General features: G+C 44.3%; 1 protein-coding gene across 8 annotated transcripts in view; it reads right to left on the reverse strand.

Moving 5' to 3' along the window:
* The window catches only part of PSD3 (pleckstrin and Sec7 domain containing 3), a 713,864-nt gene that overhangs the window by 472,882 nt on the left and 226,713 nt on the right, over positions 1-14,269 (reverse strand). For 2 of the 8 annotated variants that reach the window (XM_034965713.3, XM_057302980.2), the window contains exon 1: positions 10,341-10,648. The exons of 5 other annotated variants lie outside the window; for them this stretch is intronic. In XM_034965713.3, coding sequence (XP_034821604.3) covers positions 10,341-10,361 — 21 coding nt within the window. In that variant the 5' untranslated portion in view covers positions 10,362-10,648. Of the gene's footprint in view, positions 1-10,340; positions 10,649-14,269 lie in introns of those variants that run through there. One more of the 8 variants, XM_057302981.2, reaches the window with a different exon arrangement.

Raw genomic sequence — 14,269 nt, forward strand, 5'->3', positions numbered from 1 at the left:
AAGAACAGGGCCAAGTACAATGGCACCCCTGTAGTTCCAGCTATTTGGGAGGCTGAGGCAGGAGGATTGTTTGAGGCCAGGAGTTGAAGGCTGCAGTGAACTATGATGGCGCCTGGGAGTAGTCACTGCACTCCAGCCTGGGCAACAGAGCAAGACCCCGTCTTTAAAAAACAAAAATAAAGCGGTCAGGTAAGTGAGTCTCCCCCTCCCAACTTCACACTTCTCACTCTCCTGAAATTCTTCAGGAGATCCTAATCGACCACATAAAACAAGCAAAGTGTAGAGATTATGTAAAATGTTTATTTTTCTTTCCATGCCCTTTTCTCCCCATTGAGTTTCGTGGAGATCTGTGTGGCTATGGGAGGCCTCCAGAGATTCAGCAATGGTAAGAAAATATGAGCACATTTTAAAAGAGGAGGGAAGAAGGAGGGAGGATTCCTCCCAAGAGAGTGGTGGCAACTTTACAACTTGAAAATGTCTGTGAGCCTGGTTTAAATTTTTATGACCCATCTCTACCACACTGGCAGGGGGTGGGGGGTTGGGGACTTGGGTTGTCTTGGATCAAGACCCAGTGCTGAGGTAAGCAATGTAGCCAGACTGGCTTGATCAGCTCCTTGTAATCTCCCTGGCGAGGGATGTTTGTCAACTGGAGACCACACCCACTAAAGAGAACTAATTAAGTTCTAGGGGCAACCACTAAGGTCATCATTATTACCAGGTGAGATCAGTTTCCCAAACATTCCGATCTTAAGACTCGCATGGGGTGATTAGGAAGACTGCTCCTTCAGAACCACTGTACCAGAATCTTCAGGCAGCCCTAGAAATCTGAAACCAGGTAATTCTTGACAGACAAGTTTGGGAAACACTATTTAGATCATGACATTACAGTATCTAAAAAGATCAAGAAGGGGCTTCTAGGTAGGGTGTCCTCCTTTCAAGCAATTCTCTGTCTAATCCAGGAGGAGAAGACTATTTTCTATACATAAAAGTCTCCAGAGAACTGGCTTCCAAAATTTCCTTTCAGTATACATAAGAGTCTCAAGTCTTCAGAGCTTTGTGGTCCCTCTCAAATAGCTCAGGCAAAGGTTAAATCTCCATCCTTCTTCCAACCAGATATTTAAAAAACAATATTTGTTACACAAGTCATCATATTGAAAGTTTTGTTAACTCACTTTGGAAAATACGTGAGGGCCTAGAACTGTGCTAAGCCCTCTGGTGCTCTGTTTAAGATAAAGAACTTCACTTATTTCAAAGGTCAGGAAGAAGAAACAGAAAAGACAACCCACAAAATGAGAGAAGCTATTTGCAAAGCATATATCTGATAGGAGACTTCAACCCAGAATATAAAAACAATGCTTAAAATATAAGAGTAAATAGACAAATAATATAATTTAAAAATGGTCAAAGGATCTGAATAGACACTCTCCAAAGAAAATATACAGATGGCCAATGATATGGTTTGGCTTTGTTCCCACCCAAAACTCATCTTGAATCGTAACTCCCACAATTCCCATGTGTCGTGTGAGGAAGCCAGTGGAAGGTAATTGAATTATGGGGGTGAGTCTTTCCAATGCTGTTGTCTTGATTGTAATAAGTCTCAAGAGATCTGATGGCTTTAAAAATGGGAGTTTGCCCGCACAAGCTGTCTCTTTGCCTGCTGCCATACATGTAAGACATGACTTGATCCTTCTTGCCTTCCACCATGATTGTGAGGCCTCCCCAGCCATGTGGAACTGTAATTCCATTAAACCTCTTTCTTTTGCAAATTGCCCAGTCTCAGGAACGTCTTTATCAGCAGTGTGAAAATAGACGAATACGAGCCAATAAGCACGTGAAAATATATTCATCATCATTAGTCATTAGAGAAATGAAAAGCAAAACCACAATGAGATACCACCTCACACCCACTAGAATGGCTACAAAACTTGTATGCTTGTGTTCAGAATGGCATTATTCCTAACTGTCAAAAGTGGAAACAACCCATCAACTGATGAATGGATAAATAAAATGTGACCCATCTAGTCAATGGCATACTATTCAGCAATAACAAGGAATGAAGTACTAACACATGCTACTTCATGGATGAGCACTGAAAACATGAGGAAAAAGCCAGCTACAAAAGGCCACATTTTGTATTGTTTCATTTACATGATATGTGCAGAACAGCAAAATCCAGACTCAGAAAATAGATTAGTGGTTGCCTGTGATGAGGGATAGGAGCAATGGGGAGAGGTGGCAACTCACGGGTCTGGAATTTTTGGGGGTTTTTTGTTTTCTTTTGAGACAGGGTCTCATTCTGTCACTCAGACTAGAGCACAGCGATGCAATCACGACACACTGCAGCCTCAACCTCCTGGGCTCAAGCAATACTCCTGCCTCAGCCTCCTGAGTGGCTGCGATTACAGGCACGCATCACCATGCTCAGCTAATTTTTAAATTTTTTTGCTATTAAAGGGGTCTCACTCTATGTTGCCCAGACTGGTCTCAAACTCCTGAGCTCAAGAGATCCTCCTACCTTGGCTTCCCAAAGTGCTAAGATTACAGGTGTGAGCCACTGTGCCTGGCCTGGGCTGTTTTTGAAGTGATGAATATGCTCTAAAATTGACTATGGTGATGGATGCACAACTCCATGAACATACTAAAAATCAATGAGTGTACACTTTAAATGGGTGAATCGTATAGTATGTGAATATCTCAATAAAGTTGTTTAAAAAAAGGATCCCATTTAATCTCCATGAGCCTCAATTTCACCCTCTGAAAATGGAGACACCACCTACCTTTCAATACTATTAAGGATATATAGGCCAGGTGCGGTGGCTCCCAGCACTCTGGGAGGCCGAGGCAGGCGAATCATGACGTCAAGAGATTGAGATCATCCTGGGCCAAAATGGTGAAACCCGTCTCTATTAAAAATACAAAAATTAGCTGGGTGTGGTGGCACGTGCCTGTAATCTCAGCTACTCGGGAGGTGGAGGGAGGAGAATCACTTGAACCCGGGAGGCGGGGGTTGCAGTGAGCCGAGATCGCGCCATTGCACCCCCGGCCTGGGTGACAAGTGCGAAACTCCATCTCAAAAAAAAAAAAAAAAGAATATATAAATACATACAGATGCATGCATGCACACACTCACACATACTATGTTTCACATAGTACCTAGCCCATAATAAATACTAAATAGATGTCATTCTTTCTCCTCTTCCTATCCCCACGCTTTTGTATTGTTATGCCTTGATACTGTGGTTCCACCACAAATTACAACTCAAAATTAAAATGTATTTCAACAGAGGTCTAACCATGAGAATTTCACACTGCTATCCTCAAGACTACTCCTACATGGCTAACTCTGAAGAAATCCTGGAGCCTGCGAATGTGACTGTCTACCTTCCAGACTTGCCACTACAGAGTATTTGGGGATAAAGAGTAAGACCTTTTTCCTCTGTTCCACTGCCTTATTAGAATGTTCCTTATTTCTAACCACTGGACACGGGCACCTTCACTTACCTATCTTTAAAACTCAGCACAATCCTTGCCAATACAGATGCTATTCAGACATTTTTCCTGTCAATTTCATCTACAATGAAAATCAACTGGGCCTCCAAGACAGCTCTGCAGGTGTCCCCAAAACACCTTAGCTTTGATATATAGCACTGCCCACCTGATTATTCACTGTGATACTAGGCAGATTCAAAGAGGGCTAGAAATTAGGGAACCACCTACAGCTTGCAACAAAAAGTCAACTGCAGCCAGCTGGGCCCAGGGGCTCACACCTGTAATCCCAGCAATTTGGGAGGCTGAGGGGGACAGATCACCTGAGGTCAGGAGTTTGAGACCAGCCTGGCTAACATGGCGAAACCCCGTATCTACTAAAAATACAAAACAGCCAGGCATGATTGGTGCACACCTGCAGTCCCAGCTCCTCTGGAGGCTGAGGCAGGAGAATCGCTTGAGCCTGAGGCAGAGGTTGCAGTGAGCCGAGATCTTGCCACTGCACTCCAGCCTTGGCGACAGAGTGAGACCCTGTCTCAAAAAAAATAAATAAATAAAGAGAGAGTGAGAAATGACAGCCCAGGACAGATAATGCCATCTATTAAAAAAGCACTTTTGCTGTAAAGTTGCCCTAATAGTTACTAGCGGCCTGAAGCTATTTAAATTATCGAAATTAAATAAAATTTAAAATTCAGTTCTTAAATCTCACTAGCCACATTTCACATGCTTAGCAGCCACATGTAGCTACTGACTATCTTATTGGACAGGGCAAATATGGGACATTTCCATCATAGTAAAAGCTCTATTGAACAATGCTGATTCAGGCAGTAACTGCATCGATTCTATAAAGTTCACAAGTTCTGAGTTCTTAGGTACTGTAGTTTCAGTATTTGCTGATTGTGAAGTTTGACTCGCACTAGTACGATCCAAGTGAGGTTTGCCTAGGTCAGTGGACAAGGTTTTTTGGAGTGTACACTGAGCTCAGCACGAGGTAAGCACTTAATATTTGCTGAATGCTTAAATGAACAGCATAATAATATCTGTACTTCAGACTCTGCCTTGATACTTTCAGATATTAGCTCATGGAAAGCAATGGTTAATTTTTCTTCAAGGGAGATTTTTTATTTTTATTTTTATTTTTATTTTTATTTTTGAGAGGGAGTCTCGCTCTGTTGCCTGGCTGGAGTGCAATGGCACAATCTCTGCTCACTGCAACCTCCGCCTCCTGGGTTCAAGTGATTCTCCTGCCTCAGCTTCCCAAGTAGCTGGGATTACAGGCACCTGCCACCATGCCCAGCTAATTTTTGTATTTTTAGTAAAAACAAGGCTTCACCATGACAGCCAGGCTGGTCTCGAACTCCGCTGACCTCAGGCGATCCACCCGCCTCGGGCTCCCAAAGTGCTGGGATTACAGGCGGGAGCCATGGCGTCCGGCCAAGGGAGATTTTTATAGGGAGATATAAGCATCAGCGGGTGGGGAAGGTGGCTCACAGACCTTTTGTAGCCACTAGAAATGAATCGGCGAAACATAAAAATCTGCCCAAAAGTAACTTTGCTATTCAAACAAAGTTTCAGACGCAAGAAATATCTTGCCTCTTCAAACACTCACTACTTGCACCTTGTAGGGACATGAAGGCAGAGTCAGAGGAGACACTCTGGAAGATCACAAAGCCTGCTGTCAATTTCCAAGCATTTTTCCAATATAACTTTGCCAGAAAATAACACAGTCACAAAGACAGCAGCCATCTAATGGCATCGTCTGTGCCATCACTCTTACACCTAAATTTCCCCTCTCCCAGTGTCCTATGACTCAATCAAAACTGTGCCTATCAAACAACTTCTTGAAAGTACAAGTTTTTGAAAATCTACATTCAAAAAAGCATGTAAGTTTCCATATACAGAGAAAAGCAGTTCCACTGGCCCTTAACCGGTAATCTCCTAGAGGCCAAACAAAAGAAGCTACAGCTGCTTCTATTAAAATTTTCTACTTCTCTTGTCCACAGACCAAATAGGCATAAGAAAACCAAGCTGCTCGATTTCTATAATTCACTTTTTCTTAGCAAAGGTCTGAGAACAGAAGGCCAGGGAAACAGGGAGCAGCTGCCGCCTGGTCTTATGAATGCCCTCGGCTCATTCCCCATCCTCCTCCTTATTGTTTCAAGCTCCTTTTCTTAACAATCTCTAAGCCCCAGCTCATGGGAAGAAATAACAAGGAAAAGCAGCCTTCACTGTGTCAACACCCACTGTGGTTGAAGCATCTAGATCACTTCTGTGAGGTGATGCAATTAGAAATTAAATTAGAAATTAAAAAGAAATTAAAATGCATTCCATTTTAATTTGTTAATCTGCTTTATTGTGAATTCCAATTAATGACATATAACTACGTGGAACTCCTTACATGTGGTCCTACAGAGATCCTTTTAGACACCCCAGGGGTTTTGTTGTTGTTGTTTAATTACACCATTTCTATCTCTTGAGCCAAACAACAAATCTGGTCCCAGTATTAAGCCAACAAATGTATAATGGTCGGTGATGAATTAGTCATCCAATATTCAGATTCCAAGACTCGAATAATCTAAACATTAGAGCCAAAGAGCTCAGTTTCTGCAACACGCAATGCTAACTTTGAGACATAAAAACAGAATGGTGGTTAAGAAAATTGGATGACCTGAGTTTAAAGTCTCAGCTCTGCCACTTACTCACTGTGGGATCTTGAGTAGGTTCCTTAACCTCTCCTGACTTCAGAATGGAAATAATGACAGTACTGACCTCATGGGTTGTCATGGGGAATAAGGGAGACAACCCAAGTAAGAACTCAATAAACATTAGCTGTGATTGTAAAAACGCCTCATGCCAGGAAAATATCACTCGAAATAAGCGTTTTCCAAAAGTTAGGACTTGGCCGGGCCTGGTGGCTCATGCCTGTAATTCCAGCACTTTGGGAGGCCAAGGAAGGCAGATCACCTGAGCTCAGGAGTTTGAGACCAGCTTGGGCAACATGATGAAACCCCGTCTATACTAAAAATACAAAAATTAAGCTGGGCGCAGTGGCGTGTACCTGTGGTCCCAGCCACTCGGGAGGCTGAGACAGGAGAATTGCTTGAGTCTGAGAGGCAGGGGTTGCAGTGAGCTGGGATCGCACCATTGCACTCCAGCCTGGGTGACAGAGTGAGATCTTGTGTCAACAACAACAACAGAAAAATCAGGACTTAACAAGAAACGTAGAAAATGCTGCTTTCTCAGAAGACCCATGTGAAAATACTATGTAAGGAAAGAACACCAGCTTAGGTCAAAATGTTAATTTTCCCAGTTATCCTAAATCCCTAACTCCAATAATAATCTTTTAAAAATATCCTTCAACATGTATAAATTATTCTGATTCATCTCACTGATGTATACTCAGAGGAAAGGGAATTTCAAACCAGATGGCTCAGGAGTGAGTGGTCCTCAAGTAAGCCTCAAGGAGTGAGTGGTCTCCCATGGCCACAGCCTGACATGCAGGAAGCGGAGAAGAGGGGGCGGATCCCTCACACCACTGGTGTCACCAAGAGAGAAAATGCTCTGCCACCTCTGTGCCCTGATGTGTCAACAAAGTCCCTGCCCACTAGGCACCAACTGGGCCCAAGTTTGTTGACCTTCTGGGCGCAGTGAAAAACCTTTCTTTTGGTAGAGCAAACAAGCACTGCAGGGACATGCATTATTTTTATATAAATAAGATAGTGCATGCAAAGATTCATTATTAATGTTGAGTTATGCCTTATTTTCAAATGAGGCATGGACATTTGGTAATTTGGATTTAAGAATAACTTGTTAACTATATGCTGCAAATTATCCTTTTTCTCCATTGTAAATTGGAACAGCCACTACAACACTACTTAATTTGGAGCTTGTGAAAAATGTCCTTGAAAGATGGTCAACGTAACTCAGAAACACTCTTTGAAAAAATAACGCCACCACTTAAATTCTTTCCAGCAAATCTCTGAGTCTGCATACAATATCACAAACAACACAAGCTGTCAAGATATGGGCACTCCGCACAAACGCTCTGGAGAATTTCACATGGATCCTGTACTCTCCTAAATGAAAGCCAGGCTGGTTTAACTGTAAAAGAACTAGGAAGAACTGAGAGGCAATATTCAAAGTGAAAACACCTCCACTCTTAGCAAAGGGAAGCCAAGGACCTCTGTGCTTGGCCCAGACGGTCCAGGAAGAACCCCTAAATGGTGAGAATCACAACAGCAGTAATTCAAGGTCACACTAGACCCCCAGCCTCCTATAAGCCTGATTCACATACTAAACTCCACAGACTTTGGTCACCAGATTATTTTTTACAGTCTGACTCAACTTCAATCATGTCTGAATTCCTTTCCAAAAATTGGAAATGATCACTATCCATAACTCACCTCCCAATCCAACCCAAACCCAAAGACACTCTTTTTATAATGTCCAAATGACATTACCCCATGTAAACCTCAAACAAACCAGTCTTTAAGCCAAAGCAGATATACATTTTAATATTCACATGGTTTTGCCTCAGCATCTCTTAACCAAGACTGCAATTAACCTATCACCACACTGGTGTCTTAGTTTATGAATAATGCATGACAAATCACACCTGAATTTCTATAAAAGAAAAAAAATCACCTCCAAAAGTAGTAGTACCATGGACATGTTTTTTCAATGTAATGCCACGCTAAATTCCACTCAAATAATTTTCCATCAGGGCTGGCAAACAAATATGTAAATATCAAGGTTTTAGAAAAAGCACAGAGCCATTGACTGAAAGTACCTTTAAATTTTTCTTTTTCAATGAGCTACTTCCATCTTACTTTATTTTTTTATTTCCAAATTCCCAAGATTTACTAGCCTGTAAGAATTTCCAAGGTTACTCAATTTTTTAAATTACTAGTATCTGATTAAAAGCAGAATTGAATTGCTTAAGTGCAATGTACATAATAAGGTATATGTTATTCTTTGGTCACAAATGAACAGTGTCAACAAAACTTTCTTTAAAGAAAACACACATTAAGATTGGCAAATCAAGCTTCTTATGCTCGCATTTAAAAAAAAAAAAAAACAACAACATTCAACCACGGAATTTGGCCGTAATAAGGTTATTTTAGCTTTGTAGCTCTAATCACTCTCCCACATTCAATGGTCAGGATAAGAGTGCTGATCCATTCACAGAACACACAAACAGATATTTAGAATGTGAAATTAAGAGTACGTCACTGAATAAGTAATGCATAAAACGTGTCTAGGCATGGAAATATCAAATGGTAGGGCTAGAAGGCTCTGAAAGAGCATCTACCTAATCCCCTCACCCTACCAGGAAACTGTAGCGACAGAAGTTAAATAATTTGCCCAAGACAGTGGCAAAAACTCACCCAGTCAGTGGCAAAGCCTCTAAGCTAGGTGTCCTACCTACAGATCCAAGTCTCTTTCTTGATACCACTCTACTCCTTTTAGTACAAAAAGCTTCTATTAATGAAATATCTTACAAGACAAATCACTTGTGGATGGATATAAAAAGGTTGTGGAAGGACATCCAGCCAGCCACTAAAAACTGGTTGAAAAGGTGCTAATTTATTTTGCATTTGCTTAACTGGTGATGTTGAGCATGTTGCACTTTTAACTGCTGAAGAGGAATTTCATGACTTTTTGAAAAGAAAATCTCTTGGTTTGTAAATACTCTCAGAAAAGAAAGGATCATTTCTTGGAAAAGGGTAGAAAGTGAATTCCCTTTCCTTTAGCAGGGGACATCCTTTCCCTCACATCTCACAAAAATCCAATCAACCCCTCCCTTTCAAGGTCCAGCATAACTGCCAGCTCCTCTCTGAGAACTTCCAAGCCCGGAGGCCAGAAGCTTCCTCTGAGATCCTCCCTGGTAGCCTACGCATAAGTCTCTCCCAGGCAAGCTCTCAAGCACGCTTCTTGAAAGCAGAAATCCTATCCTACTCACCTGGCTACCGGGCTTTGCAAAATCCTTTGCACATACTCAATTACAACGAACCCATTGAGGCATTTGTTGTCAGAATCCCACTTACAGTAATTTTCCAGATCTCCGTCTTCCCTACACCAACACCTGGACCCACTCAAGAGTTATTCTGGAGCGGAAATCCTGGATCCCACTATCGGGAGAACCAGTGTCTAGAAAATGAAATGGTGGTGCCCATTCCATCCTCTGCCTAGTGGGCGTTTAACATCCTTTGACATCGAGGGGAATGGCAAAACGAAACATTTATTATTTAGGTCACCAACAACATTCTAAACCCACGTCCTCTAATCGGTGTTAATGTGTTTAAAAAAAAAAATTCAGAACATCATTCGCCAGAACGGAAAGCTGAAAACGGCGGATAAAGTTAAATGCATGTAAAACAGAATGACTTAAACATCTGTAAAAGCTCCTGGGAATTGCACCGAATAATCTTCCCTTGTCTGTTTGCTCGCTCAATTCAAGTTTGTTTAGTTTAGTCATTTTTTTTTCTTTCTGACAGAAACGTGATAGTCCCTAAATACAAGCTGACCGGGCAAAGAAAGATCGGCATACGAGGTCCTCTTTCATGTTGCCTTCTTTTGATAGCTTTTCTCCAAAGTCTGAGGTTTTCAAAGCCGAGGGATGAACTAAAACCCCTAAACCTTAACACCACAAAGTTGACCCTGCTGGGCTCCTAAAAAACACAAAGCAAGCAAGCGCGAAGAGAAAAATCGCACCCTGCACCTATCCAGACAGCACAAACCCAGGTGGCCCCGGGATCCTGGGGGACAGAGCGGCGACAAAGCAACACAAACCCCACGTCGAACAGCGGCGCCGCGTGCGCACCCCGCGCCCGCGCCCCAGCCCCGGAGCTCACCGCTGCGCTCCTTCCTTCCATCTTCCATCGCCCGCCCGGCCGCGCGCCGAAACCGCCGCCGGGCGCTCCGGGGCCGCAGCCTCAGGGCGCGAGTGCCGGCGGCCAGCGCCGCGTGCTCTTTGTTGGGCTCCCGGGACGGCCGAGAGGCGGCGGCCCGCGCGCACCCTGGCGGAGGCTGGCGAGGCTGCGAGCCCGCGGCAGCCGCCCGCCCGGCCCCTACTAACGTCAAAGCGAAGGCGGCGCAGGCGGGCCGGCGGTGGCGGGCCCGGGGGGCGGAGGGCGGAGGGCGGAGAGGCGGGGCCGACGCCTCGGGGAGGGGGGAGGTGGCTGGGCCTCCGAGGCGGGGGCGGGGTCTCCAGGGCAGGGGCGGGGCCTCCGGGGGAGGCTGGAGGCGATCCAGACCCTCGCAGTGCAGCCCTCGAGCGGCCCGGACCCTCCGTTGCCTCCCGCAGCCGCGCGCCCGCCCTGGGCCCAGCCTCCAGCCCGCGAGCGGAAACCTGCCTGTTGCTTTGTCTTCTTCCTTCACAGTTTTCCCACCCTGAGAAAAGTGAGAGGTGCTTTCCCTGGTGTTTCCTCTCAGGAAGGGCCGTGTGACTGGAGCCGCGAGTTGGGCGCCGTCTCGCCGGGGCTGGAGGTACGCGGGCTTCGGGACACGCACCTAGGCGTCCCTCGGGGTCCCGGCCTCTCTGACCGGGCTCCCCCGGCACCGATCCGCGGCCGCAGCGTTTAGTCCCGGGGACCCGTCGAGCCCTGAAAGGGCCATTTCCCCCTGAGGCGAGTCCCCCCAGGCGCCCCGCAGCCTGGCCTCGGGACTGTCCCCACCGACAGTGCGTGCGCGGGGAGAGGTCACTTAAAACTGCATTTTCGAACATTAGTGCCCCGGACCCGCACCTTTTTTCTTCCGTCCTTTGATCTGTGCCGCAGAGGCAAGGGCTGGAACGGCGCCCTCCCCTGGTAGAGGGACGGAGAGACCTCAAATCTTTCCCCCTGGGAGGTCCGTTAAGTAGATCCAAGCACCTGGAGGCGGAACCTGTGTGGCCGGCTACAGGGTGGTCCTGTGTATGTGTTACCGCCTTATTGTTCCAAAGAACAGTCTTTTTCAAGTGACAGGTAGAAGACGCCCCAATAACGAGAAGTGACTGACTTGGCCAAGCTTAGAGATGGGAGTGGAGTCAGGTTCCCTGGTGGCCCCACGATCTCGCCCACCATGTCAGCATGGGCTGCCCGGTGAGCATAGCTGAGATGCACCAAGGCCACATAAGTCACCTACTTTGCCTTGGCTGCCCCATCTGCATCTATCAAAGGAAGCCTTGGACACCCACCAGGGGAGCCAGCATGAGGAAGTGTATGCCTTTATACAAATTCACTCCAACTTCAGAAAAACGTCCGCAGCTCATGCTCCCCCTGCCAGAGCAGCAATGTGAGCAGATGTGTAGGTTTGGAAGCACCCCAGTCACTTGGGCATTGATATGGTTTGGCTGTATCCCCACCCAAATCTCATCTTGAATTGTAAGTCCCGCAGTTCCCAGGTGTGTGGGAGGAACCTTGTGGGAGGTGATTGAATTATGGGGGCGGGTCTTTCCTGGGCTGTTCTCGTGATAGTGAATGAGTCTCACGAGATCTGACGATTTTAAAAATGGGAGCGCTTGCTGCACAAGCTCTCTCTTGGCCTACTGCCATCCCCTTAAGATGTGACATGCTCCTCCTTGCTTTACGCCATGATTGTGAGGCCTCCCAACCATGTGGAACTGCAAGTCCAATAAACCTCTTTCATTTGTAAACTGCCCAGTCTCCGGTGTGTCTTTATCAGCAGTGTGAAAATGGACGAATACAGGCATATTTCTCGTTTGTGATCTCCCTTTACACTTGCGTACATACCCTACAGAGACAGTCCCAGTGTGCCTATTCCCAGTCAACTCCTGCCTTCCTTGACGGTTTTGTTGGCAAAGCATCAAAAGTAAGACCCAGTACAAAATGTAGTTGCTACCCTGAGGCTTGACCACTGGCCTACTGGCCTTTACCTGGGAAATTAACCAACTCATAAACAAAAAAAAAGTAATCATATAGGAGGCAGGGTGGACATAGATTTACTTGATATTTCTAGTTAAGGGACTTGGGCATAGACATCTATAATCTGAGCCTCTGTTTCCTCATTTATAAAATTGGGTTAATAATGCCATACAGAAGTGTTATTAGCATGATAAATTAAGGAAAGCTCCTGGCCTATAGTGAATGTTCAATAAAGGAGAATTTCATAAGTGAAGCCACAGAAATGTGTTTCCAGTTTTCGTTGCAAAGGAAATTTTTAATTGGTTTTATCCCTGAAGCCAAAATATTTTAAGATTGTACTTATAAAGCTGATCACATATATTAAATAATCATTCATTCGTCCAGTTATAAATAATCAAAGAGAAAATGGTTAGAGGTTCTGATCAGCATAAATTAGCCAGTGTTACCACTACTAAGTCAATGAAGCCTAAAGCAAATCAAATAAACATTGACATTTCATTTTTGCCAGCATGTATTTTGTGTGTAAATATTTTGTTAGGCTTTTGGAAATATTAAAAATGAAGTAAGAATCCCCATTTCTGCTACCATAGCCCCCAGTGCTCAAGTTCAGTGTCAGAATACACAAGCACCCGCCTTGGTAAAAAGAGAAAGGAGGCACGCAGACCACCTAGGCATGGGCTAGTGTATTTTTATCCAATAAAATATTCCTCCCCCACCTCTTCCCATGAGCCCTAATGTATGTGGTGTGGAGAGACTATATAGTAGGCAAGACATTATATACTGGAGGTCAAAAGAAGAAATGAAAAGGAAGATGAAATTCCATCATGTATTATTCATGCATACAGTTAATCCTTCCTATTTCTGAAGGTCACTGAAAAGCCCAGATTATTGAATATTTATTTTTTAGTACAACATGAACGTTTATTTAGAATGACAAAAATCTCAAATACAAATTTCTAAGAGTTGACAAATCCCACAAACATTACCAAATCCAGAAAAATCACACAATAGTTTTATCTACTGCCTACATAATATTTTGTAGTAATAAACTTCCTAAAACACTTCAGTAATATTTGTCTTCACCTGTTTTCTGCTGCTATAAGAGAATACCACAGACTAGGTAATTAATAAAGAAAAGAAATGAATCTCTCACAGTTCTGGAGGCTGGAAGTCCAAGAGCACAGCAACAGCACATGGTGAGGGTGGTTCCATGGTGGAAAGCATCACATAGCAAGCAAGCACAAGAGACGGGAGGCAAATGGGGTCCAAACTTATCCTTTTGTCAGAAGCCCATTCTCTAGATAACTAACTCACTCTCTTAATAACAGCATTCATGAGAGCAGAGCCCTTATGACCCAATCACCTCTTAAAGGCCCCACCTCTTAGTCCTATTACAATGGCAATTAAATTTCAACATGAATGTTGGCAGGGACATTCAAGCCATAGCAATACTTTTTCCTCAAGTATTTTGGCTACATACTTTTTTTTTTTTTTTTTTTTGAGACAGTATCTCACTCCATTGACCAGGCTGGAGTACAGTGGTGCAAACACAGCTCACTGCAGCCTCTACCTCCCAGACTCAAGTAATCCTCCCACCTCAGCCACCCAAGTATCTGGGACTACAAGCACACACCACCAGGCCCGGCTAACTTTTCATTTATTTAAGATGGGGTCTCCCTATATGGCTAGGCTAGTGTTCAACTCCTGGGCTCAAACAGTCCTTCTGCCTCAGCCTCCCAAAGTGTTGGGATTACAGGCGTGAGTGACCGTGCCCAGCCTGGCTACATACTCTTGATAACCTCATTGGAAAGATTTTTTTAAAACAGCTTTATCAAGATCCAATTCACATACCACACAACTCACCCATTTAAAGAGTACAAATCAATGTGTTTTAGCATATTCACAGATTGGTGCAATCA

Source organism: Pan paniscus, chromosome 7 (genome assembly GCF_029289425.2).
Source record: "Pan paniscus chromosome 7, NHGRI_mPanPan1-v2.0_pri, whole genome shotgun sequence".
NCBI lineage: Eukaryota > Metazoa > Chordata > Mammalia > Primates > Hominidae > Pan > Pan paniscus.